Raw genomic sequence first — 26,069 nt, forward strand, 5'->3', positions numbered from 1 at the left:
AAAAACAAAAACAAAAAAACATGGAAAGAAAAAAGAGGGTGGGGATGTAGCTTTGTAGTAGAGTGTCCCTTTTTCTTTGATTGTTTCGCAACACTTGGGACTGAACTCAGGGCCTTTATACTAAGCTACAAATTGAGATAGGATCTTGTTAAGTCAGAACACTGCCTAGCTTGGGCTTGGATTTGTGTCCTGCTTCAGGGTGCTGGGACTGCAGGCGCATACCACCACACTCCGCTTGCTCCTGGTCTGGTCTCCAGTGCTGATGGGCAGATTCACAGGAGTAAGGAAGGCTCTTCCCTGATGAAATTCCATAGCCTGGGGTCTGAGGGCAGATCTGTGGGGTTCCTGCTCTTGGTGCTGATCTAAGGTTCCTCACGTGTCCTCATCACAGTCCAACCCTGGCAAGCCCCAGAGAGGCCAGAGACAGAAAACTAAGGCAGAGCACATCACAGTGCCTTTGGCCACTGTGCTCTGGAATTCCCACAATGCTCAAGACATCTATCCATTTTCATTCCAAACCTGCTCTATAACAGGCTCCAGCAGATATCTTCCATCCTTTTCTGCAGGCTTTGGCCACCTGTCCTGCCACTGACACCTTATCTCACCCTTTATCGCTCACCTCCTGCTTAATAAAGACTGAATTTTAGTTGGAAAGAGGCTATGGAATGGCAAACTGGATTAGTAAGCTGGAACTCAAAATAAAAATTATGTAGCCCATATGCTACCTTAGCCAAAACAAATTTTAAAATCCTCTTAATATTAAAACAAAAAGTGTCATAATGCCTCTTTCTATACACCAAACTTACAGCAAACCCTTCACTAACAAGGCCCTCACTAATCAATATCTTAGATAAGTACAGTTATTTTTTTTAATTCTATTTTGAACAGAAAGAAACAATTAACACAAAGTACATCAAGTGTTGGCTCAACCCAGCAAACTCCAGGCAGTGTTTTGGAGGCAGAGTAAGTCCCCTAACCCCACTAAGCTCTCTTCTTCCTCATCTATCAGGCATTAATTCAGATGCCTACCACAGGCAATGTCCTCCAAAGTGTACAGTTAATCCAAGTTCCAATAACCTCGCTGACAACTCTATGGTTCCATTCTCTATGCCACTCCTGCTCGGCTGGCTGTAGTTTGGCAGCTGAATGTCTCCCAAGGGCTCCTGTGCTATTTCAGGCTTAGGGGGGCTTTGCCGGCAGACAGTGAAGCCCACTGGGAAGCCCACAGGTCACTGAGAGTGCCTTCCCAGCGCCTTCCTCTTCCTCTTTTGCTCCCAGGCCACAGGGCGAGCACTCTACTTTGCGCACACTCTAGCCACTGCCAACTGGTCCCTCACTAGGGGCCTAAAAGCAAAGTGTCTGCTGGATCACAGCCCATAGACTAGAATATCTTAAAATTATGGGCCAAAATAACTGCTTTCTCTGTCTAATTCTCTCAGATGTTTTATTACAGTGATGGAGCATGCGTGAGCACACTCCACACAGCATCGTGCATCTGCACATCTGTTTTTGCCTCTGGCCCAAGGGCCATGGTGCCATCTTTTGTCCCAAGATGACTGTTCAGAGTAAGAGCTCAAAAATTGCTCATATTAAACAATAAATGAGAGGATTAGTGGAAACAATCTTTTAATAGACTATATCTGTTTTTACATTGCTTCATTATAGTTTTTAATATCAGAACAATATAGCAATTTTCTAAACTGATAAAAATGAAAGGATCTTAGAGTAAATGCTAAATTAAGGTTGCCACAGTATTATAATGCACCTTATAAAGATCTTCAACTACTGCTGAAATAGTGAAACCACAAGTTTCTAGTTAGCATTACTTTTAGTCAGTCTGGATGGGCAATTAATAAAAGTGTTTCTGTCCCTAGGCATTAAAGAGAAGTGAGATATTGTCTATTCTTAGAGTAGCACAGAGCATACATTCTATTTTAATGAGACTAAAAAGATATCCTGCCTTTGTAAGAAGTCTAAAGAACTGAGCTCTGGCCTAAGATTTTTTGGTCTAACAACCAAACAGCAGCCTGGTCTTCCTAAACCAATAAGCAGTGCACACACACACACACACACACACACACACACAACACAGACAGACACAGACACACACATGATCAGGCAAGAAATGTTATATAAAACAGTATTTTATTACCTTCACATAAATGGTATATTTTCTATTTTGCTCTCATTATCTTTCTTCTCCATCCTGGAGCTTGAGCCCAACTTCGCTACACTACATCCCTAGCCCTTTTTAATTTTTTTTTCTATTTTGAGACACAGTCTTGTTAGGTTGCTGAGTTGCCCACACTGGGCTCAGCCTTTCCATCCTCCTGCCTCAACCTCACAAAGTGCTGGGGTTATAGGCGTGCACCACCACAGCCGGCTCTTCTATTTTTTAAACTTGGTCATTGGTCACTGAATTGAGTTTAGTGTTCACCAATAGGTCCAGTCGTAGGTATAAAAAGACTGACCTACAGTGCAAAACCAGCAATTAAGTGCTGTACAGGGGAGCTGACTTCCCTGATCCCTGATCAGTATGGAGCACAGGACACTGGACCATGAGAGAGAGTAGCATATCTACCTCTCTATAGTTTGATCCTGCTTAACAAATTTCATGAGTTTTATGCCACACTCCTAGGACTGCTGTTTCCACCAGAATCACTACTGCAAAAGAATAACTGATCAGAAGAAGAAACGTAAGTTAATTTCAACTTGTATTATACAGCAAGAAATAAGGACTTTCCATGAGAGACACATAAGATGATTGTTCTCAAACACTGTAAGAAAATGACAAGAACATATGAACCCTCTACGATTTCAATGCATGCCCCATCTATACTCCCAAAGTTTTACAGAACCCATCTTATTGCCTGCGGATAATATACATATTGTCCATGAGGCAGGAGACATACTTCACTTGACTCTTAATACTCAATGGGCCATTTTGGAAAAGAAAATTTTCTCCCTGTTTTTGAGTATTACCACTTTCAATACAGAAAATGAAGATTCTTGAAAAACATTTGGGAGGACTGACTCTGGCTGATGAAGGTCTCTATGCGTCCACATTTCCATTTGTTTCTCGCTGCTTGTATTCAGTGTCTCACACACCACTCAGATAATCATGGCAATGACTCTGAAAAACTCATCTCTACAGTCCAGCAATGGCAGAGGATGCTGTCTAGAACTAACTCTATCTACACTGAATGCTGTGCAGAAAGTTCTACATAAATTATGCTGTGTTTTTTAAACTTGCCCCATAGGGGTTTTTACTTAAAGTTATATTTAAAAGGCTGAAAAAGAAGGTGACTATAACATAACTGTGGTCATACCTGCAGTGAGTTATTGCAGCTCATTGGAAGGTCAACTGCCTAACAAATTAAGACAGGAAGCCAGAGCATGGCTAAAACTGCTTGGAAAAGGAGTCTCAGGACAATGTCCCTGACACATGTACTGAACAGTTTCCAAAGTCTTGCATATGGAATTCTCATAAGAACTGGAGCAGGTTTTCTGCAAGATGGCCTGGACCTGCCACCAGGCTGAGCACTGGGTGAGATGAAGAGGCTGACCCACCTTGAGTTTTTGCCACTGTGTCCATCTGCTCTTGCGTGGTGGCTGCCCCTATGCTGCGGGGTGTACTTCTTTTTTCCTACTTGAACTTGGCTCCTCTTTTACAGAGCCTGTTTCTTTTCCTACCTTTAAGAAAATGTTGCTACCATTTGCATTTATCTTCACTGATTCTTGGCTCACGAAAGAGAGGACCTAGAATACACCTCCAGGAGACTCTAGCACCCCAAAATCTGGGAACAGTAATGCTGCACAGACCTGTGTATACACGTTCAAGTGCACATGCACACATGATGGAAAATAATTCAAAAGGCAACAACTGTCAATCCTAGGCTTGACACCAAGAGTGAAGCAACTACAGAGCCCTGGGTGATGGTTCATTCAATGGGGTTTGTACCTTTGAATAACAGGAGAGCTTACTTTACAGCACAGCTTTTCCCTTTGTGGTATTTGTCTTTGGAAATACCTGGGCAGCACGGGAGGACTGTTTTGCACAAAGCTGTGACATCCATGCTGCTTTCAGGTTGGGGCACTGAAGAGTCTCTCTTTACAGTGTCAAGGGCTGCCTTACCATCCCAGGAGCCAGACAACTGCAGGAAGCCACTCTCTCAACTTGTCCTTTTGGCTACCAGGTGGGCTCTGCAGAGCCCAGCCAGCAGTACCTGCTGGCAGCCTGTGACACTGTTACCATATCTTCCTGCCAATTTGACTGTGGAACTGAGTGCACAAGTCCATCAGAGTTAACAACATATTTGTGTTAAATTTTGGGGGAGACTGAGGTATTGGCACTGACCAAAATAGCCTATTATCCAGTTACCTGCCACATGAGATTTATTTTTTTAATGCTAAGCCAGGAAAGCCTCAGGTTCATTTGACAAGTATTTACCTTCTTCATGGTGACTAGCTGTTGCTTAGAAAGATGCTATACAGTCAGGCAAGTATTTGTGCAATCAGCCGAGAACTGGACTGCAGCCTTGGGCATGGGATTGACTTACTGAGCCTCAGTTTCTCTGTCTGTGAAGTGTGGTGATGAAGTATTTTTGGCATTAGTTTCTGGTATTATGGTCTAAAACAAACCATGTGCTTTGGGAAGGACCTAACAAAATGCGCAGTCCTGATGACCTTCTGCTCAGGAAGTGTTACATGGGACACCATGTCAGTCTTACCCCAGTGCTAGCCATCTTCTTCATTCATGACATCCAAGCTCTGCACAGCTATGACACTGTGCACAAAGAATGGGGTTTGGAGAGAAACCGAGCTAATGACTGCTTGCTACAGACTGCTATCTGAAATAAACTAGAGCTTCTGTTAGGACACAGGCATGTTTGCATCTGTTTGTTCAAGCTGTACTTAGTAAGTGACACCTGAAGGGCCGGGGAATGGCTCAGTGGTAGAGTGCATGCTACAAAAAAGGAGGACAAAAAAAGTAATGACATCTGAGCTCTGTGCTCCGTGTGACCAATCCCTTAAAGGCACCTATGCCTTTGAGATGCCGCATATTTAACAGCAGTTTAGCTTACTTGTGATGATGACTGGACAGAAATGTTGCTACAACCCCATTTCCTCAAGGCTACCTCCACTCTTACCTAGCTTGACACAGGGACATGGCTGCCTTTGAAGGCTGCACATCCCCCACCCATGGCAGAGGGGGCGGCTTTGGAAAGGGCTGTTCAGCCAGGGCTCTCCTTGACAGCTCCCTGCTTTGATTCCCTCTGTGGGAAAAGCAACTTGCACTCTCCAAGGCCACTGCAAACATGGCCTGGCTCCTATGTGGCTACTTCTTCTCTTGCCAGCTCCACATCTACACCCGGCTCTGCTCCCCTGGGTCTCTGGATGGTGCTGCAGAAGAGGCCCAGACCCCAGTGGGAAACTTGCTTCTCTTATGACTCCCAGATGTCGGATTCATTCACTCTAGGTGGAATTAACTACAGATTTCCTTTCTAGGAGCAACTGGGTGTGACTGGAGAAAGATAAAACTGCCTTAATTTATAGCAGGCTCCCAAGGTGGATCCCAGGAAATGGTGTGAAGGTCATGGGAAGATGGGTATTGAAGAAACATTCTGAAGTAGAAGGCACTGCCTGCTTACTACTGAGAGGCCACTCTGGATGGCACACAATCTTAAAACTGAACTGAAAGCGAGAAAGTAAAAATGTAATGAGCAGAGGGCAGAGTGAGATCCTGTGGCACCTGGCTCCCTGCCCCTCCTGTACTGGAAGAAGCCCATGCCTGTTCAGGGTGGGCATTCATAGCCACACAACCGCAACAGGTCATTACAATCAATCTCTTCAAACTTTTGTCCAGGCTTCCAATTTGGCTGTTTTTTGTTTGCAAATCACTTTCATGATTAGGTGCCATGGTGACTTTATACACCTATGAACTTCAATAGATAAGATGGCTTTACAATTTCACAAGCAGTATTATGTACCAAATGTCATACTGAATTCTTACATAAGCATTAAGTTTCTACAATTCAGGCAAACTTAACAACAGTAGCAAGGCTGACAACAAAGTAGTATTCAAGTTTCTATTTTTGGAGAACTTGGCCCATCTACTATAACGGTTTCAGTAAACAGCAGCCGCTCCAAGGCCAAGCAAGCTTTCCTGTCAAAGAAATATCTCTTGCCAAGTTGACTCAATGGTCTTCATGGGATTTAGTAGCTCCTTGCTGGAAAAGACAAGAACCATTCCTGCCGGAAGCACTGGCCCCAAAGGCCTGCTGAGCAGCCTCTGCTCCACACCCAGGCCACACTTGAGCAAAACCAGGCCAGAGGTGGAGGTCCATGCTTGGCAGAAATGCAGGAAGGGCATCTTTGCATTCTCAAAACACTGGCGCTGAAGCCTACTGCTGAAGCTCAACCCAGCTTCCTAGTCTTACTCTTGAGTGTTAACATTTGACAACAGGGTAATAAGCTGAGACTTTAAAACCAGAGAAATACTTTCTGGGTCCCTAGAGGGTCCTAAAGAAATTCTAGACTGAGCAGTAGGTTTTGTTCTTGAACATATAGAAGGTAAAATCCTTTTGGGAGACTTTATAGCATAGATTGAGCAGCCCTAATGTGAAATCCCAAGCACCCAATACACAAAGCTTTCTGACCCCTGACAGAATGCCACAAGTCAAGTCTTCCACATCAGTTCTCACATGACAAGTTGCTATCAAAATATAGGTGCACTAAAAATACTGCATAGAATTATCTTCAGCCTGTGTATTAGGTGTTAATGAAAGAGAAATGAATTTCATGTTTAGACTTGGGTCCCATCCCCAGGGTATAGCATTATGGACATGCATCTGTGCCAAACTGGAAAAAAACCTGTAATCTGAAACACTTTGGATTCCAACCATCTTGGATAAGGTAGATTCAGCTAGTATTTTATTCAAACTTGACAACAGTTTCTTCCAAATTTTAATCAAAAGTTTGTATTATAAATACCTCCTGCTTTGGTCTATATCTTACACTGTCTTTAAAGTAAACTTGCATTATCAATATATGTTTGCAATACATAATAATTACATTAATTTCCAGGACCTGGTACACATACATACCACATCTTAATCCAGGCTGGTTTTTAACATAAAATACATTAAATTTAGTGTATTTTTCTAAGTTCAATGAAAAGTAACACAAATGTGACAGTATACAAATTGTGCAGCTGTGGACTCTCTGGTCCCTATGAAAGGATCCAGGCAGATTCACATCCTAGAACAAGATGGAGCATTTCTAACCTAAACTACCTACATTCATGTAAAATGGACACATCTTCATGGACAATTTTCTTTGAAGGTTTCATTTTCCTTTCAAAGAAAGAATTTGAAATTTATTACAGAACCACTTGTCCTACTGAGTAGAAAGTTATGTTTCCAAATACAACAGAGAAGAACATCAAAAATTACAAGTAGAATTCAGGCTGTAAATGATAGCTTTTACAGAATGACATTTTCATCCATTAAAACAATTACTGTTGAACATGAGTATGAACATCTAACTCAAACGGATGGATGGATCTTAAGTTATGCACTCTCCTAAGAAAAACAGCAATTTCCAAACTTTTCCATCTCAGAATGATTACTGAATAATCTGTGAAACAGTCAAGCTGCACATGAGTCATCTTCAGAAAGATAAAGCAGACCTTTATTTTTAGATTGACGACAAAGCTGCATGGGTTATGACAGAACTGTTGCATTTTGGAGCCAGGATTACAACTATCATCACCCACAATGAAAAACGGACAGAACAAATGATGCCCAGAGGTCATTAAGCACTTATAAAGTGCTGCACTATAGTAACTAAAGTTCTATGCCTTATAATATGATGTGGAATAATTGCATACATAGGATACATGTATTTACTACTCTACCAATACCTTTACTGTGGATTGAAACTAGGGTACACTGACTTATACCTTCAGTTCTTTTCTTACTTGTTATTATGTGACAAGGGCTTATCAAGTTGCCCAGGCTAGCCTCAAATTCATGATCCTCCTTCCTCAGCTTCCAGATTAGCTGAGATTACAGGTATGTGCCACTGTACCTAGTTTTACTGTCATATTTTAGTGACCACAGGACCAGCGGTGACAGGGGAGGAGATCAAAGCAGCCTGGTCACCCTCAGTGCACAGAACTCAGATAATCAGACTGTGCTACTTCCAAGACTAAAGAACAAGCCAGAGAACATTCTTCCATGCCCATGATTTGTATACATGAGAGGATCCTATGCATGTCAGCACCCTTTTTTTGATCAAATAATGAACCCCAAGTCATAATATACCATAGAAATGAACTCACCAAGTTCAAATCTAATTGTGTTTTCTACTTAATAAACTGAATATAAAGGCATTTAAATTTTTACATCATAACCTCAGTTTAAGCTAATTCTTAAAAATCTACTGTTTCGTGGAAATAAAAAATCTTTATATATGCTTTCTAGCTGAGTTTTCTATTCAAACAGCTCTTTGTTTAGATTTTGGGCAAGGGGTGAAAGATTCCCACAAACTCCTTGTGATTCAGGATGTCAAACTGTCAAAGAGATAAGTAGGTTACTGAAGTATATTCTTGTTTTGCTCAATGAATGTACTTTAGCCAATTAAAAGGGATTAAACATTGTTTGAATGGGGAAGGAGATGGGTACGCGGAAACAAGAGAAGCTGGTTTCTGGGGAAACCTCCAAAGACAACAAATACAGTAATCCCTCTCCCAGGTCATATGAAGGTTTCAATCTCTCCTCGCTTCTCAGTTTAGCCCAGAATGTACAAAGCAATAATACAAGATGAAGAACAAGTCTCCCTCTTCCCAGCTGCTGAGAAGGAAGTCAAGTGCTTTCCGTGTCTGAACCATAAATAACCTTTACACAACTGTAAGGGATAGAACTTACTACAGAGATTTGAGGGTAACCAGAATCTGTAAGGGTTTTGTAAATCAAAAGTAATCTAGGTCCATGCAAGATCTGCACAACTGTACCACTTCCTTTGTGGAGATAAAGGACTTAAGAGTTTTCTCCCCTCTGATGGCAGGGAAAACATGCTAAATAAAACCAAGGCCTTGAATTCTACTGAGCTGTTAGTAATCTTTCAAATCTTCCTTTTCTATGGATTTCTTTCCCATGTAACTAGATGTTAGTAATGAGTGGCTTGTACAGATTTTTCTTTCGACAAACAATTTTTTATTTTTTGTTTTTCAGAGGAAACTAGAAGCGCATACATAGCTGCTCTGATACTAAAGATCAGACATTCACACCAAACACCTTTGCCACTTGAGCTACACAGGCCCCCATTCACTTGGTGGCCAGGGGGGCACTTGAGATGGAGAAGACACTAAATAGCCCCTTCAAGGCGAGTGCAGACCAGGCAATGACACATGTCACAATGATATCACGTAATCTTGCAAAACAAAATGGAAATGTGAAGATACTTTGTAAGAAGAGGCTGAATTAAATTGATTTTTCATTTATCTTCATTCCCTACTGTGACTGCTACTTCTTGAGCAAAAATTATTTGTTTCCAACTAATTTTAACTCTTAGATCAGAAACCTGCACAGACAGGTCCTTACATTTATGGCCATTCTCAGAGCAGATGATCACAGAAGTTGTCTTAAACCTTAAAAATTAAAAGGGCTGGGGGCCGGGGAGATGGCTCGGTGGAATAAGCGCTTCCCTGGCAAGCACAACGGCCTGAGTTCAATCCCCGGTTCCACCTAAATAAATAAAAATAAAATAAAAGGGCTGAGAATATAGCACAATGCTCCATGGGTTCAATCCCCTATAATGCAAAACAAAAACAAAAAAGCTCCATTTGTTACAGTCATATAGTTCATCAATGGGAAATTACTGTTCATAGTTTGTGGGGTGTAGTGGTACATGCCTGTAATCCCAGCAGAGGCAAATGACTGTTTTTGCTAGTAAATCCTTAATAATGTCTCAGGAGCATCTGAGCTCTTAAATCCAATTATAATACTGCAGCCCTTAGTGGCTATTATTCTCAGCAATCATTTTATTTATTTCTAGAATGGAGAGACATAGTCTTTTATTTTGGTCAGTGTCTGGCACTGTGGCGAGTGATATCATTGCACCCAGTAGCTCCAAGCAGAACATGCACATATGCCTATGTTTTCATTCATTGCACTGAATGAAATATGATTGCACTTCACAAGATAATATCATCTAGTTAAGATTAAAGGGCCACTCACAACCATCCATCAACCATTCCACATTATAAGAAAAAGTAAGAGCTCATAAATGCACAAACATCCCACAATCATATGGTAAAGTAATACTGGGAATTCAACAACATCTTTAATCTGCTACTGATGTAAAAGTTGGAGAGAGAGAGAAAGACAGAGAGACACACAGAGAGAGGCAGAGAGAAAGGATATCAACATTAGTGGCAATGATTTCTAGAGCACAACACAGTAGGCAATGTGTTAAAAAGCATGCATCAAAATATGCCATATAATGTCTATTTTTTTTCTTGCTGAGCACAGAATCAATAAATCCATGAGAATGGCTCATCTTAAATCAACATAAATGGTTCAGTGAGATAATTAAAGACCCAAGTCATTAAGGGCTCAGTATGAAGGCTGATACTAAAAATGAAGCTGTTGTGAAAACATCCATATCAGGTCTTTCTGCTTAGAGTACAATCTTATACGTCAAGGTAACCACCTCTCCTTATCAGTAACTTCTTTACAGAGGAAGACTTAGACTTTCATTATGCCAGCAAAATATAAGTTTTGGGTTTTTTTGCCACAGTGATAACTGATTCTTAGTGCTGTTAAGAATTACTTGTAGTAGCAAAATAATTACTACAGGTGGTTGGTAATGATGGATCCAGTTTGCAAGATGGAACTAAAAAGTTCTTATAGGAATTGAGTTTTATAATGAGGTCATAAAAACTCTGGAAATGAGCTCAAATGGGGCCTCTTTAACTTTTTTTTGGGGGGGGTACAGGGTCTACAGTGTCTCATTACACAGATCAGACTTGTGGTGATTCTCCTATTTTCAACCTCCCAAGCACTGGGATTATAGGCATGTGGCCCTACAACCCGTCTCAGTCGCAGTCTCAGTGCACCCTGGGGGTGGGGCTAGGAGGGAATGCTGGGGACTGAATTCTGGTCCCTGTGTCTGTCTAAGCAGGTGCTTTGATCCACTGAACTTTCTGGCCGGCCCTCTTTAACTATTTTAATATGGTAAAATAATTTTTTAAAGAACAAAATGGTATACAGTAAAATGTAAATTTTTATGCAATCAAAAGATGTCAATTTTTCCTCTAAGAATAAACTTGCCTATATATTCTTCTACATACTTTTGACATATTTGAGCCTCTGTATGGACACACAAATTTGTTTAAACACAAATGAGTAGATGCTCCATGAAGCAAAGTGGGTGCTTGTCTGCTAGCACCGTAGCTTTCCAATTAGCACATGTAAAGTAACCTCATTCAATTGCAGTGTTTCCAGTGTATGTGGGGTAGAAATAATATAACTTTTGATGTATAAACAATAGGAACTTCCAGACAAGGTAATCAACATCAAAGAACCTTAGGAAAAAAGCTGCGTCCATAGAATTTATTTGCTTCAATTCTCAATCACATACTTTAAAGCTTTGGCTACAGCTATTGAGACTCAAATCCAGAAAACTCTTATTCTTCATGTGCACAGTGGGTGCATCAGAAATGCCATAAAGACAGGGGCATCTGTGGCAGGAAGAGGGCGGAACAAAAAATAAGCACTTGAAGGGCAGAAGCAGCCAAGGCCAAGTCGCACCTCAGTCTCCTGATCTCCGGCAGAGTCTGAACCCCCTGTCACTACTGTCCACTCATCTGTGTGAAAGCGGGAGCCAGTCCATCCTAGACACATACCAGTCCTTCACTTTCTGGACTTGTTTTCCATTTGAAAATGCCATCCACTCTGCTTCTATCAAGTCTGGATGACTGAGAAGAGGGCAAACAGTGAATCACCATCAAGAAGGCCTGCAGTGCCTTTTCTGAGTAAAAATATGCATAATTCAGTGGCAGAAGAACTATTCCTGGAAACAGACAAGAACAACTCAGGCTCTTCATAAAGGCCTAGTTGCATTTACTGTCAGTTAAACCAGCAGAACCCATAGAAAAAAAAGATATCTGGCCATGCTTAATGGAGTAGTCATTACTAAGTCTTAGTGGCTCTTCCAAAGGAGAGGATATTCACTTAGCACTGAGCCATTGTAAAAGACACTAAAACTCAGTAATGTGCAATATTCCCAAACAGTTCCAACACATACCCAGCCACAGCTCTGGTGCAGCGGATTAGTACTGCCTATGTTACATAATTGCTGGGGGCCAGGGTTAACTGCTAAGGAAAACTTGGAAGAACAATGTTTAGTTACAGATCTTGCTGGATGTCTGAAAGTAGCTATTTGGCTCCCATCTCTATGTGAAGTAATACACATTACCTACCCAAGATAAACATTTGCCTGCTTTATATAGTAAAAGGCAGCCTATTCCAGGTTAACTATGTTTCCAGAGTTTAAAGTTCTTAACATTAAATAAATAAGGAGCACAATGATTTAAAAATTTTGTCTCAAGACCCAGTACCTCTGGATACATTCTCTTAGTTTTCTTTTTCTTTTTTTTTTTTTTTTTTTTTTGGTGGAACCAGGGATTGAACTCAGGCCCTTGCGCTTGTCAGGGAAGCAGTTATTCCACTGAGCCATCTCCCCAGCCCCTGTTTTCTTTTTTTCATTTTATTACAAGGACTATGAATGGAGACATGTAATACACATTTACACAAGAGCATGACCAATCATAAAAATATCTTTGCATACAGCAGGTACAGTAATTTGTCCGATTAATGAATATTTACAGTGATAAATTCTTAAAAAAAATAAGCAATTACTTAAAGTTATTTTAAGACCATCTTTACCACTCAGGGTCTGGATCAATGGTTATTTGAGAATGATGAAAAGAATTGTTGATGATAGATCTCTATTGAAACATTAATTTATTTGGGGATTCTACCAAAGACAGACACTTAAATTCCTAAATTTATTTACTTAATAAGCACTTATTATGACCTATTTTCTACTAGACCTTAAAGATGCAAAAATAATAAACAATGATCCTGTTTTCAAGGAGCTTATAGCTTCAAAAGGCAGATATAAGGAAGAACAAAAAGACCATGGTGAAACTATTTGGAAAGCAAAATGAACTGGCTTAATTCTTCCAGGGAAAGGAAATTAAAAAGTGTATCAGAGGGCTACGGATGTAGCTCAGTGATAGTACGTTTGCATGCCATGTACAAGGCCCTGAGTCTGATTCCCAGCACTACAAAGAACAAAACAAAACAAAGGGGCCAGGAAGATGGCTCAGTGGAAAAAGTGCTTCCCTGGCAAGCTCAAGGGTCTGAGTTCAATCCTGGATTCTGCCAAAAAAAAATAAGAACATAAACAAAACAAAACAAAACAAAACAAAAAAACCCCAGGGAGCATCAGAGCCATGTATTAACACACCACTCCATTTCTAACATGGAAGGAGCCACGGAAGTGAGTAAAATCATATAGCATTTAAAATAATTATTTATGGGAAATAAAAATAAATGTAAAAAAATGAAATATTTATTTATGGATTGATAAATTCATCATTATATTGGTAAGGAAATTTTATTTAATATTTATTAAACTAAAATTATTTCTACAAAGAAAATAACTTATACATGTGTCAAATCAAAAAGCCAAAACCTAATTTATTTCTGTTTATTATTTATCAGAAAATAACAGATGTAGAATAACTAATCATGACACAAATTCACAATTTAATTATTTTTAAAATTTGCATCTGCTTCTAAATCTGAATTCATTTTTCCAATTTGAATTTATTATATTTTCATATAATTGTCTATAGTGTCCTCAGACACACATATTATCTGCGTTCTCATCATTTAATACATCCATTTTTGTTTGTAAGAACTTTTTTCCAAGATATATTTTCAATCAATGACTGAAATTTATTATAAACTTCAAATACTATAATTATTGGAGTCATTAGTACACTATTATTTATTACAGTTTTCCAATTATTTTTAACCAAAGTAACTAAAACACCGGGGATTTGTTTGTAAAGAAGTTTGATACCAAATCAGTATGCATAAGTTGAATTCAAAGGCTAGGGAGTGGGTAGAGCAATAAATGTCTGGAATAAATGGAATACATGAGAACAAATGAAGATTCTAACCAGAATCGCAGGAAACACAGTGGTGCTGGGGGCTGGGCTGAGGTTGGAGAGCATTTGCATCTCAGCAGCTTTAATTTGGCCAACCAGGTATTTCCTCCCCAGACCCCAGTGGCCCTCATGCAGATACAGAGGGTGAGGGCAGTTACAGGAGTCCAGGTTTTGCTTTTGCAGGTGGATGCATCAGCTACAGCAGAAAAAAAGGCTGCCAGAAGGACAGAGGCCACGGGTGCTCAATGGTGCCAGGCTAGATAGTGAAGCCGGGAGAGGAGCTGAAGGAGTTTCAAAAATGTCAATGAACAGGCACAGAAAAGAAACCAAGGACTTGTTGTTAACTAGATAGAACAGTAAGGTGACAGCCACAGAGCCATAGCAGGTTGTGGGTGCCCTTCCGGGCAGCAGCCATGGACTGCATCCTTCACTGCAGTGCTACAGCAGGAGCTGGTGAGGTTGCAAGGAGGTCACCACACAGGCTGTCCACCAGACACCAAGGGCATCATACTGATCACCTTGTCCAGAGAAGCTGGGAAAGGAGATGGTAAGCTGAGTCAGTCACCAAAGCGATCAGTGTATAAAAGAGAATGAATCAGGGACTGGCAAAGAAAGGAAGGCTGGCCAGGGTCAGAGCTGCAGGGCCTGCACCACAAAGAAGCCAGGACTTCTATGTCACAATGTAAAATTAATCAGCAAGGAGCAGCAAAGGGGATGCAGCAGAGTGCCAAATGCCTGCTTTCACAGGGATCCGGGGCCTTTCAGTAAGACCAGCACCAAGTCCCCCTTCAAGGTGCAAAGTCCAAGCCCCACAACTTCTCTAGGCTGCAGGTTGGTGTCATCACCAACACGAGCTCCTCATAATGCTCCACAGACTCAGGAGATGAGGTGTAGTTTCAGAAACACCATCTTGGGAGCTGGAAAAACAGCAAATTCAGGAAACCTAACTACTAGATTTCTCATATTACGCTTGGTTCAGGAAGAGTTATGCTGGAAACATGGTGACACCAAAAGACCTGAGACTGTCATAGCCTCAGTCTATGCCAAATTAACAGACATCAACAACACAAAAAGCCTCTATTTAATGGGTAGAGCAGAGAAGCCAGATAGCAAGTGCAGTGTTAAAACCTAGGTGCAGGGCTGGGGAGATAGCTCAGCAATCTAAGTGCCTGCTTGGCAAGCACAAGGACCCAGGTTCAATCCTTGGTATGCATGATATGCTGGTCCCAAAATCCTGGATGCATCATGCCGGCCACCCAAACCGGGCCTGGTGGTACATGCCTATAATCCCAGCCCTGGGGAGGCTAAGACAGGAAGATCACTATGAGTCTGAGCTGCATAGCAAAACCAAATAAATAAAAAGATTTATTAAAAAAAAAACAGTGCAACTGCATTGATCACAACCTTAGTAGAGACTATAAATACTTGTTGGATGAGTGGGTGAATGAATGAATGATTACAATGATGTGGAAGGACAAGGATAGGTAAAATATGATACAGAAATTTAGGAAAAAAACAATTTCTGTGAGCTAGTGTCTCCAGGATCATAGAGGGTGTGCATGTTACAGTTTACAGTGGAGCAATTAGAGTTCACAATGATCTCTTTCCTTGATCTGGGACCACAAGGAAAGCCCAGTGGAGGAGACTCCATTAGGGCAGACAGATAGGCAACTAGAAAGAGGCACTGGGGTGCCGTGCTCAGCAGAAGGGCACTATGGAGCCCACAGCAGGTTTGTGTGTGATGCCCCAACTGAAGAGAGACCATCTAGACACCCACAAGCAGCAGCAGTAGCATGACAGAAACTGGAACAACACAAGAGAAAACTTCAGGCAGGGATTTACACATTGGATTCATAGGGATGAGAAAGCTGACTTGGTTGCAGCCTAGTATATTTGCAAGTTGCAATTTACAGCAGCTTGAACTAGGGTGTCTATCTGATATATTTTGAAATTTATTACCATGTAGCTGCTCTTTTTATAAGCTCCAAATTTTATTTAGTAGGGAATCAGAAACAAAGAAAATGGTTATCCCTTCTATTTATTGTTTTACTTTACAAGTCTGAGCTTGCTGACTTTGAGATATTACATGTACCCTTTAATCAAATAAATGTTGAGGTAATTTATAAGTGAAGAATGGATAATCTCTGCACATGGTGTTCTATAGTTTATGCCTGGTTCTTTTCTTATGTATTTTTATGCATTCTCAAAACTCTGAATTAGTGACCAGATGTTATTTTTAAAAGTCTTTCAATTGGTCCTATAATTTACGGGATTTAGAGATAGGAGTGTAACTCAGTGGTAAAGCAGTTGTCTACCATGTACAAGGCCACAGGTTCTATCACCAACACTGATCTTACAAAGCATGATTCCATACTGGCAATTTCACAGAGTTGAACCTCATAAGACTGGTGCATGGTGATACAGAGCCTTGGTTTCTCTTTTTACTTTTTAAGTTCTTTATATCTCTGCAGGCTTTCCAGTCAAAGGAGAGAGGGGGAGGGAGGGAAGGAGGGAAAGACGGAAGGAGGGAGGGAAAAAGAAAGGGAAGGAGGAAGAAGGCTAAATAGCCCAAAGGACAACAAAATGTTAGCCAAAAATACAGAGTAAGCACTTTCCAGTGTCTCCACATCTATTTATTTCCAAGAAGTTACATAGTACCCTCATGCTAGCCAAACTGAACCCCTAAAAGACACAACCCTTCATAGATGGAATTCCTTACAGGCCAAACACATAGGCACCAAATGACTGCAGACTGAGTCCTCAGAGACCCAGCCCCCCAAAGGCTCACCTTGTCACCGAGATTCAAACCCAGACAGGCTGAGCCCCACAAAGACTGGATTCTCTTACCATTCCACACCTGGACGCCTCTTTCCACACCAACCCTACTGCCAGAAGCACAGCCCCACCATAGCCCAGCACATGCATGAGCCTCACTTTCCATCACCTTCCCAGTTAGAGCATCTTCTCTCAGAGCACCCTCTGCCCTGTGCAATCTTCAAAGAAAATGCAGAGGTGTTATAATGTTTCCTCTGCAAAGCAGCTACTAGAAAGGACCAACTGCCCCAACCTCCTTCCGACTCCCCCAATATTGCTCAGAAACTATCAGGCAGGCACTCAGCATCTGTTGTGGACAAAGATAAAGTATTGATCATTTATATGTAAATATATTATGCTATTATATTCAGAAATACCTTTTCCTTCCTTATCATGCTTGGCTACTTATGAAAGGCTTTCTATTATAGGTAATAATTGTGTTCTAATTAAAAATGATTCTGGGAGCTCAGTGTATAAATTGCAAATACAATACCCCCATGAAAGTTAACCTTGGTGACCCCCTCCCGCAATCTTAGACGCTGCATATATTTGCATGTCTTGGGCTACTCAGTAACCAAATTAATATTCTTTATGAAGTGCATGTTTAATTTTTAGTTTTCAAGCTCAGCAGGTAACTAGTTCTACATCTCTGAATTTTAACCTGACATGAAAGAAATATTAGAAATCTTTGTATGTTACATGGAATAAACACAACATAAATCACAATTTTTTTTTTGGTTTTTTTTAAATATTTATTTATTTATTTATTTATTTATTTAGTGTGTGGCCAGCTCAGCCCACCAGGGAGCGGGCGGGCTGGCATGTGGTGCTGGGGGATTGAACCGAGGTCCCTGTGCCCTGCTTGAGCTTAGCTTGTTCTAAGTAGGTGCTTTAGACCACCAAGCCATCTCACCAGCCCCATAAATCACAATTTTGGAAGATGGACTCATCCATCCATTCATCAATTGAAAAAATATGTTAGAAAGAGACATAGGAATCATTGCAAATGCAATAAAATTATTCTAGTGAATTTCTATAATATCCTGAATAAACTTTTCTCCCCTCACAAAACACTAGGAAATGGGACATTTTCTAGATATCTCTACTTTTAACAAACATGATGAATCAAAGCTAGTGAAGTTTTCCAGATACCTATGAGACTTCCTATTTCCTAACAAAGGTTGTCAGTGTGTTGTATTACACTGGTCATGGGCTGCACACTGCCTTGAAGAAATGAACCAATCTCTCTGTTTAGGCTCTTTATGTAAAATTGGGATAATATAAAGTCCTAAGATTGTTGTAAAGCTTGAATGAGAAGACAATGACATATCAAACATGATTCCTCTTTTGTATAATCATATTAATTGTGCAAATATTTATCATTTGCCTACACAATGTGGAAACACTGCTCTAGCTGACAACATGACAGAGGCATCTTTCTTAATGATGGTGAGTGCTACACAGAGAAAGCAAGTTGAGGTCAGCGGATCAGTGGCAGGAGTCGGCAAGAGCCACTGCTGTTGGAATGGAATACAGTGGAATGACTGGTACTACCTTTTACAAAGAAATAACCCTATGTTTTATACTGAGGAAACAGCTCACAGAAAGGGTGGTAATTTGGCAACATTCCAATATTCCCTTCATCCATTGAGCATTAAGATATCTCAGGAACAGCAGGAACAAAAGCCCAGTGGTGACACAAGCCCAGCACCTTTAAAAACCAGCAAAAAAGCTGCTTTGGCTGCAACTGATTGAAAAGGTGGGAGAGAAATGGGACTAGGAGGCCAGAGGAGTTTCTAGAGCCCAGGAGGATGCAGCGTAGTGACCACGGTCAGAACTTCAGGAGGGGAGTTTTAGCAAAGCTGGGACAAACATGGTTGGAACATTTGTGGCTCAGATATAAAATGTTCCCCTGAAGGTTCATGTGGTTCATATGGTCAGGTGGGGTTTTGGGAATGTGAAAATTAATCCATGGATGAGCTTATGGCTCAATGTGCTATTGGGAGACAGGGCTTGGCTGGATGAGACAGGTTCCTGGCATATGACTAATAGGTATACCTTTTCTCAGGCCTTTCTTTCCCTCTGTATTTCCTGGCTGCTGTGAACCAAGCCACTTTCCTTTTCCAGGCCTTTCACCTTGTTTTTTGCTTTGGAATCAGGCAACCATGGACTAAACTATGAACTCAAACCATGAACCTTTTTGTTAAGTCGTATATGTCAGCTGTTTCATCCCAGCCACAGAAAAGTGACCAATATACACACTAAGAGAGAATATTCCAGTGAGGAAGCCTTGGGGATTCTACATGATGGTGGCTTGAGCAGGGGGCAGCTATGGAGAGTGTGAGAACTGGTTTGCCATGTATTATCAAGTTGGCAATCACTGCATTTGCCAATGAGTGGGTGTGTTCGGTATGGGAGAAAGTATGAATCAAAGATGATTCCAAGTTTTTGGCCTAGGCAATTGGAAGAAAGGAACTGTCACTTGCTAAGATGAAAAAGACATCAGGAGAAGCAGATTTTGTGGAAAATTCAAACTTATTTTGGATCTGTTGTGAGTGATGCTTATTACACAGCCAAGTAGAACTACTGCTGACAGCCTGATATACCAGTTTAGTGTTCTGGAGAAAAGTCTACAATAGAGACAGACATTCAAGACTTACCCACATAAAGAAATTTCTTTCTTTCTTTCTTTCTTTCTTTCTTTCTTTCTTTATTATTATTATTATTATTATTATTTTTTGGTGGTACCAGGGATCAAACTCAGGACCTTGCATTTGCCAGGCAAGTACTTATTCCACTGAGCTATCTCCATGGCCCCTAAAGAATTTAAATGTTATTGAAGACATGATTGAAATCAATTGGAATACAATCCATTTCTTTTTGTAAAAAGAAGTAAGGTTGGGGCCGGGGAGATGGCTCAGTAGGATAAGTGCTTGACTGGCAAATGCAAGGATCTGAGTTCAATCCCTGGTTCCGCCAACAACAACAACAACAACAAAAAAGAAGGTATTTCTGCCAAGTCTTTTATACCATATCAGCTTGAGACACAGGGAGTAGCCTTTATGATCTCCAAATATGTAACTTCCACAAGCAAAGTCAGATGAGAAATAAACTTCATATAAACTGACTTTTCTTCTAAAACACATATCAGTGTTATCTGCCCTCCCTACTACCTAAAGAAAGAGAAATTAAATAGCATTCTGAAAGGAAAATCTTTGTCTAAAAACCTAAATAAAATGTAAATAAAGGCCTTTATAAACATGCTTCAAGTCTCTTCCTGCAAAAACAAAGGGAAAAATATGCTATCATACTCAGAACTGGAATAACAATTAGAAAAGCAATAGAATTAGTGTGCTGAGCATCCTTTATTATATCTGAGCTTTTGTGCTCAAGATGATATTTCCTAGGAAACCAAAAACCTCCCAGGCACAAATATTGTGAAATAAAGTCCCTTGAACTGTTGTGTTCTAAATCTTAACTAAATATTAAGAAATCAAGGGCTTTCTAAGATCTTCAAAAACAAAAGCAAATACAAGCAAGCAAACATAAAATAAAGAAAATCACTTTCCATTAACCCAGACCACCCCAAAAATAAAGTTCATGGGAACAAAAATGATTAATCATTACCAACCCCCCCCAAAAAATACAGTAACAAAAATACACCGCTAACAAAATCCTCAATTCAAACCAAAAACATTAACAGTGGGATTGAGTTCTGATACATCAAGAGTTTTCAGGGGCTGGTGAGATGGCTCAGTGGTCTAAAGCACCTACTTAGAACAAGCATAGCAAAGCACAGGGACCACGGTTCAATCCCCCAGCACCACATGCCAGCCAGCCCGCCCCCTGGTGGGCTGAGCTGCCCCCCCACACACATAAATAAAATAAAAAATAATATTTTTAAAAAAAGAGTTTTCAGTCACTGTTTGTATCTCTTCATTTTCTACCCTCCCTTCCTTTCTTGTTATTCCTTTTAAACATTTTACTTATTTATATAATTAAAAAAAGAGAGGAAGATACAAAAGAGGTTATTTTGAATTGGAAAAATATTGGACATAAATATTTGAAAGAAATAAGACATTAAAATAGTCAATATTTAAAACTGTTGAAGTTTTACCAAATAGAACTCCTGCAAAGAACAACCAGAATTAACAGAAGTCAAAGATGATATACTTGTTTAGATTGAAAATGTTAAGAAATACACAAAGTAATTACACAGATTAACAAGGGATTTAGGATAAATATCAATTTTTTATATACTAGAAACAAGTAACTATCAAAATAACACAAAGTCCATTTATAAGATCATCAAAGGGGCTGGGGATATGGCTCAGGAGCATAAGCACCTGCCTGGCAAGCACAAGGTCCTAAGTCTCATTCCTAGTACTGCAAAAAAAAAAAAAAAAAAAAAAGTTACTAAGATCATCAAAAACAAGTATTTCAGAATAAACTGAACAAAGATACATGCTTAAAACTATAAACTATGGTTAAAAGTAACAAAATATCTAAATAAATGGAGAGAAGGATCATGTTTATGAATTGAAAGGCTCAACTTTTTTTTAAGCGGTCCGCTGTGCTCATGTAGATATACAGATTAGATATAACACCATATAAAAGTCACCAAGGGCCAGCCAAATAGCCCAGTAAATTAAAGCGCCTGCAAGCAGGCACAGAGGATGGGGTTCAATCCCTGGGCCTGCCATGCTATCTCCATCCCCAGGGTACACTGAGATGGCAAATGACATTGGGCATGGTAGTGCATGCCTGTAAGCCCAACTGTTAGGAGGCTGTAAACAGGTGGATTACTACAAGTACGATCTAGTAGTGAGACCCTGGACACCCTGTGGACCCTTCTCTAAAATACAAAAAAAAAAAAAATGTCCCCAAACATGTTTACAACTCAAGGTGCTCTACCCCACCCACATACAAATACTACCACCTTTGGTACTAGGGATTGAACTCAGTGTCTTGCAAATGCTAGTCAAGAGCTCTACCGCTGAGCTGCATGTTCAGTTTTTAAAAAAAAAAAATTTGAGATGAGTTTTGTTAAACTGTCTAGGCTGGCCTCTAACTTGTGCTCGTCTTGCCTTGGTTTCTGAGTAGTTAGGAATACAGATGTGTACCACCATACCTAATTTATGATTATAGAATTTATGTGAAAGCACAGATAATCTAGATTACCAAATCTATTATAGGAAAGAATAACAAAACTAAAGGACTTATATTACCTGATTTCAAGATTTACTATTAAAGTTATTATGAACAAAACAGTGTTGTATTGACAAAGGACAGATGTATAGTAATAGTCCAGAACAGTGAGTACAAATATCAACACAACCATGTTCAACTGACTTTTGACAAAGGTGCAAGGCAAATGATGGGGTGGGGAGTTGGATATTCCTATGGAAAAAATAAATATCATCCTCACTTCACAACATATATAAAATTAGCTAGAACTTTATCTTGACATATACTCAAACAGAAAAACAAAAATTATAGCATTTCTAGATGTCTGAGGAGGATGAGGCAGTAGGACCATTGAGAGTTTGAGACTAGTCTGGGCTACAAAGTGAGCTCAAGGCCAGCCTGAACTGCACAGTGAGACCCTGTCTCAAAAAGAGCAAAAAAAGAAAGAAAGAAAGAAAGAAAGAAAGAAAGAAAGAAAGAAAGAAAGAAAGAGAAAAAAAACCTGAAAAAATTTCTAAATGAAAAATGTTTTAGAAATAAGTTAGACAAAAGAGCATAAGACAGGAAATGAAAAAGCCATTTTTTAAAAATTAAACTTGATCACCATATTAATAAGATTTTGGATAACTGCAGAACAGGGAGGCTGTTCTTGACAGGAAAGTACAAGGCAGGGCGGGGGAAGTTGTGCCAAGTGCAGGGTTCCTGAGTTTTGATCTAAGGATGACTTTCCTGGACACAGTGATGTTCCCGGGCCAACCCGTCTTTACATACACTTCTGCTAGTAAGTTTACAGCCAAATTGCAAAGAAAGGCAACTATCAAATCCACTTGGACTTTATTTCATAAAAGTCAAGGCCATCTGTAGAGACATCTTAATGAAATGATACAGAGCGGGCCAGGAATATAGCTTGGTGGCATAAGTGCCTGCCTGGCAAGCACAAGGTTCTGAGTTTGATACCTGGTATCAGAAAACAAACAAAAGAAAAATAAAAACAAAAAAGGAAAAAAAAAGAAAAGAAAAAGAAATGATAGAGTCCACAGAGAAATCAGCATGCACCGAGGCTTACTCTTTATGACTTTCCATACATTTTCCACATTCACTACTCACTGCAATCCTCTCATGTAAATATTAGCCCCATTTTTTCCTTCATGGAAAGCGGGGCTCTAAAAGGCCTAGTCTCATTTGCCCTAATTCATGAGCTAATAAAACAGACAGCTAAGATTTCCATATTTGAGGTACTTTAATTGATATTCATATAGACAAATTTCCATATACACAAAACTAAAGAGAATGTGGGGAGTGAACTTTCAATTCAAGCATTATTTATTTTTGCATTATCCAAAAAGTATACTGTTAAATACGCAGATGATATTTTGTCATGGTCTTCCTATTAGGCAAACAATTCACCTGCATCTTCAAAGAATATACTCTATTTTAAAAGAAAAAAAAAGGTCACATGAGCCCCTAGAAAGTATCCCTAAATTTAGGGAGAATTAGTGCTTGTTAGGAAAAATCAGATGTGTGGCATATCATTGAAAAAAAAAAAAAAAAGCAAGGTACTAGGCAACATTATCTTTAGGTAACTGGAAAGTTAACACCAAGTTAAACACTTAAAACACAAAAAACTTAAATTGACTTATAGTCAAGTCTCAGAAACATCAGATGCTTCCAAATTGGACATTTTAAAAGATGTACATTGGGCCGGGGAGATAGGTCAGGCATAAGAGCCTGCCTGACAAGTGCAAGGTCCTGCTGGTTCACTAGTACCTAAATAAATAAATAATCATAAAGTGTCATCACTTACTAAAATATTTTAAAAACATTTTAAATAAACACATTAGTAAACATTTATTTGCATTCAAACATGATCCCAAGTTAATGTGTTGTTTAAATATTCATAAGGAAGAGAAGAATATATGGAAAATAAATTATTAGCCTAATGGTTAGTTCTTCTGCATCCCTTTGGCAATTCAAAGTCTGAAGAATATCAATAATAAACAATGAAATTATGTGTATATTTTGACCAACAAAAGTCCTCCTCGGTCATAAGCTCAGTAATGCAGTGTTCCAGTTTATTCACTTAGGTTGTGATAAAAGCTTATTATTCTGTAGCAGTTTCCACCTCTTAATTCTAGTAAATGTTCTGACACATTCCAGAAATCGTTACCCTTAGCATAAAGCTTTTATCCAAGTGGGGAGGCTCATTTCATCTAAAACTTTAAAAAATACACATTCAAGTAATCTCTTCTGTGAATATTTGGATTTTTAATTTCTTCCCTGTTCAGGAGGCAACCTTCAGTGTGACTGCAAGGCAGAGATAATCTAAGAGGGTGACAGTGTCATGGTCTGATCCCATGTGCATTTATCTGCCAGAGAAAGAAGAGAAGGGAAGGAGAAGAACACACAACTGCCACCTGCTCACCCCCCTGGCATCCCCAGAAGTGAAGGCAAGGGTGCGAGTTTCTCCTGGAGACAGGAGCAAAGCATACTTCACAGTGAGCCTGCTGGATGTCTTCAGGTGGGAACATTTGAACCCAGCTCCTGAAAAGAAGATAGAGACACCATGCAGAGTAGGATGTGCGGTGTGGCCCAGCAGCTGCAGACTCCATCCCGTGAGTTGATTCCTGTACACAGCACAGGGTCTCTGGACAGCTCCGGCCTCTGCAGTGCCCATAGACCTCACCACTCCCTATTTGTCTGGCCCTCCACCAGGACATGCACTGATTTAGGTATTGGAATTTACAGCCCTGTTTGACAGCCATCAATTAAACAAAGGTACTTACAGCTGCATGACCAGGTACAAGTGATTTGGGCTTTCATAAATGTCTTCCAGAGCAACAATATTTTCATGCTTAATCCTGAAAGAAAAAAAGAAAGTGCACATAAAGTGGTAAGTACAATTAATATAAAAATTTTAAAAACAGATGCTAATATATAGAAAGTTGTAAGACAGACTCTAAACTCCTTGATGAGACATATGAGACTCTTTACAATCTTGTCTCTAAATCTTTTCCAGACTCAGTTCCTAATATTTTTGCCTTGATTTCTGCTATTCTTCGTTTGTGAGTTCTACAGCTAACAGTTAGCAGCAGCCAATTAGCTCCTGTTGCTTCATGTATATCTCAGAGGCCAAATCTCTCCACATCCTGTGATCCTGCGGGACCCACCTCAAGCGGCTGAGCCACTGGGTAAATCACCCAGCTCCCTCTTCTTACTGTTGCCTGCTGGCCACCACAGGGGTATGGAGTCTGTGGTGAGACCAACCATCTTCCAAAGCAGGGCACTTGATCTAGGGACCAGGTTCATGGTCACATTCAGGAATCTAGTAAAGGCAAAGGAACCATCTGACCCCTAATTGGAATCCTTCTCCATCCTACCACCAAATGTCAGGTCAGTTTCCTAGACCAGCACCAAAGTATGGCTCTTCACTGCCAGCCCTTGCATATCCTGGGAGCCTGGAAGAAATGCAGGTTCTCAGGCCCCACCTGGGATGTGCAGTCAGAATCACTGAGGGCAGAGTCCCATAGTCTACTCTAATGTGAGCCTTGTAAGATCTGTACACACAAAGCAAAGCATCTAAAATACTGCATTAGACCAGTGCTGCAAGGGAATGGCCTGGGGATTGGGTTCCAGTGAAGGTTCTGCTTCCGTGGGCTGAAAAGCATAAATAAATAAATAAATAAATAAATAAATAATAACAATAATTTTTAAAAAGTAAGTGGCCTGTGCATCTGCACTTTGCAAGGACTACAAGGCAATGCAGATGATTCTGGGCTGAGGACCACCCTCTAAGTGGCAAAGTCCTAAAAAAAAAAAAAAA

The 26,069-nt window shown here is 40.1% G+C and overlaps 1 protein-coding gene across 3 annotated transcripts in view; it reads right to left on the reverse strand.

Annotated features, from left to right (window-relative positions):
• Window positions 1-26,069, reverse strand: part of Camk1d (calcium/calmodulin dependent protein kinase ID) — a 425,174-nt gene that overhangs the window by 112,506 nt on the left and 286,599 nt on the right. Inside the window, exon 1 of one of the 3 annotated variants that reach the window (XM_023708066.1) lies at window positions 25,033-25,092. The exons of the other annotated variants lie outside the window; for them this stretch is intronic. Coding sequence (XP_023563834.1) covers window positions 25,033-25,040 — 8 coding nt within the window. The 5' untranslated portion in view covers window positions 25,041-25,092. Of the gene's footprint in view, window positions 1-25,032; window positions 25,093-26,069 lie in introns of those variants that run through there. 3 annotated transcript variants of the gene reach the window in all.

The sequence above is a fragment of the Octodon degus genome, unplaced genomic scaffold (genome assembly GCF_000260255.1).
Source record: "Octodon degus isolate 3935 unplaced genomic scaffold, OctDeg1.0 scaffold00324, whole genome shotgun sequence".
Classification (NCBI taxonomy): Eukaryota; Metazoa; Chordata; class Mammalia; order Rodentia; family Octodontidae; genus Octodon; species Octodon degus.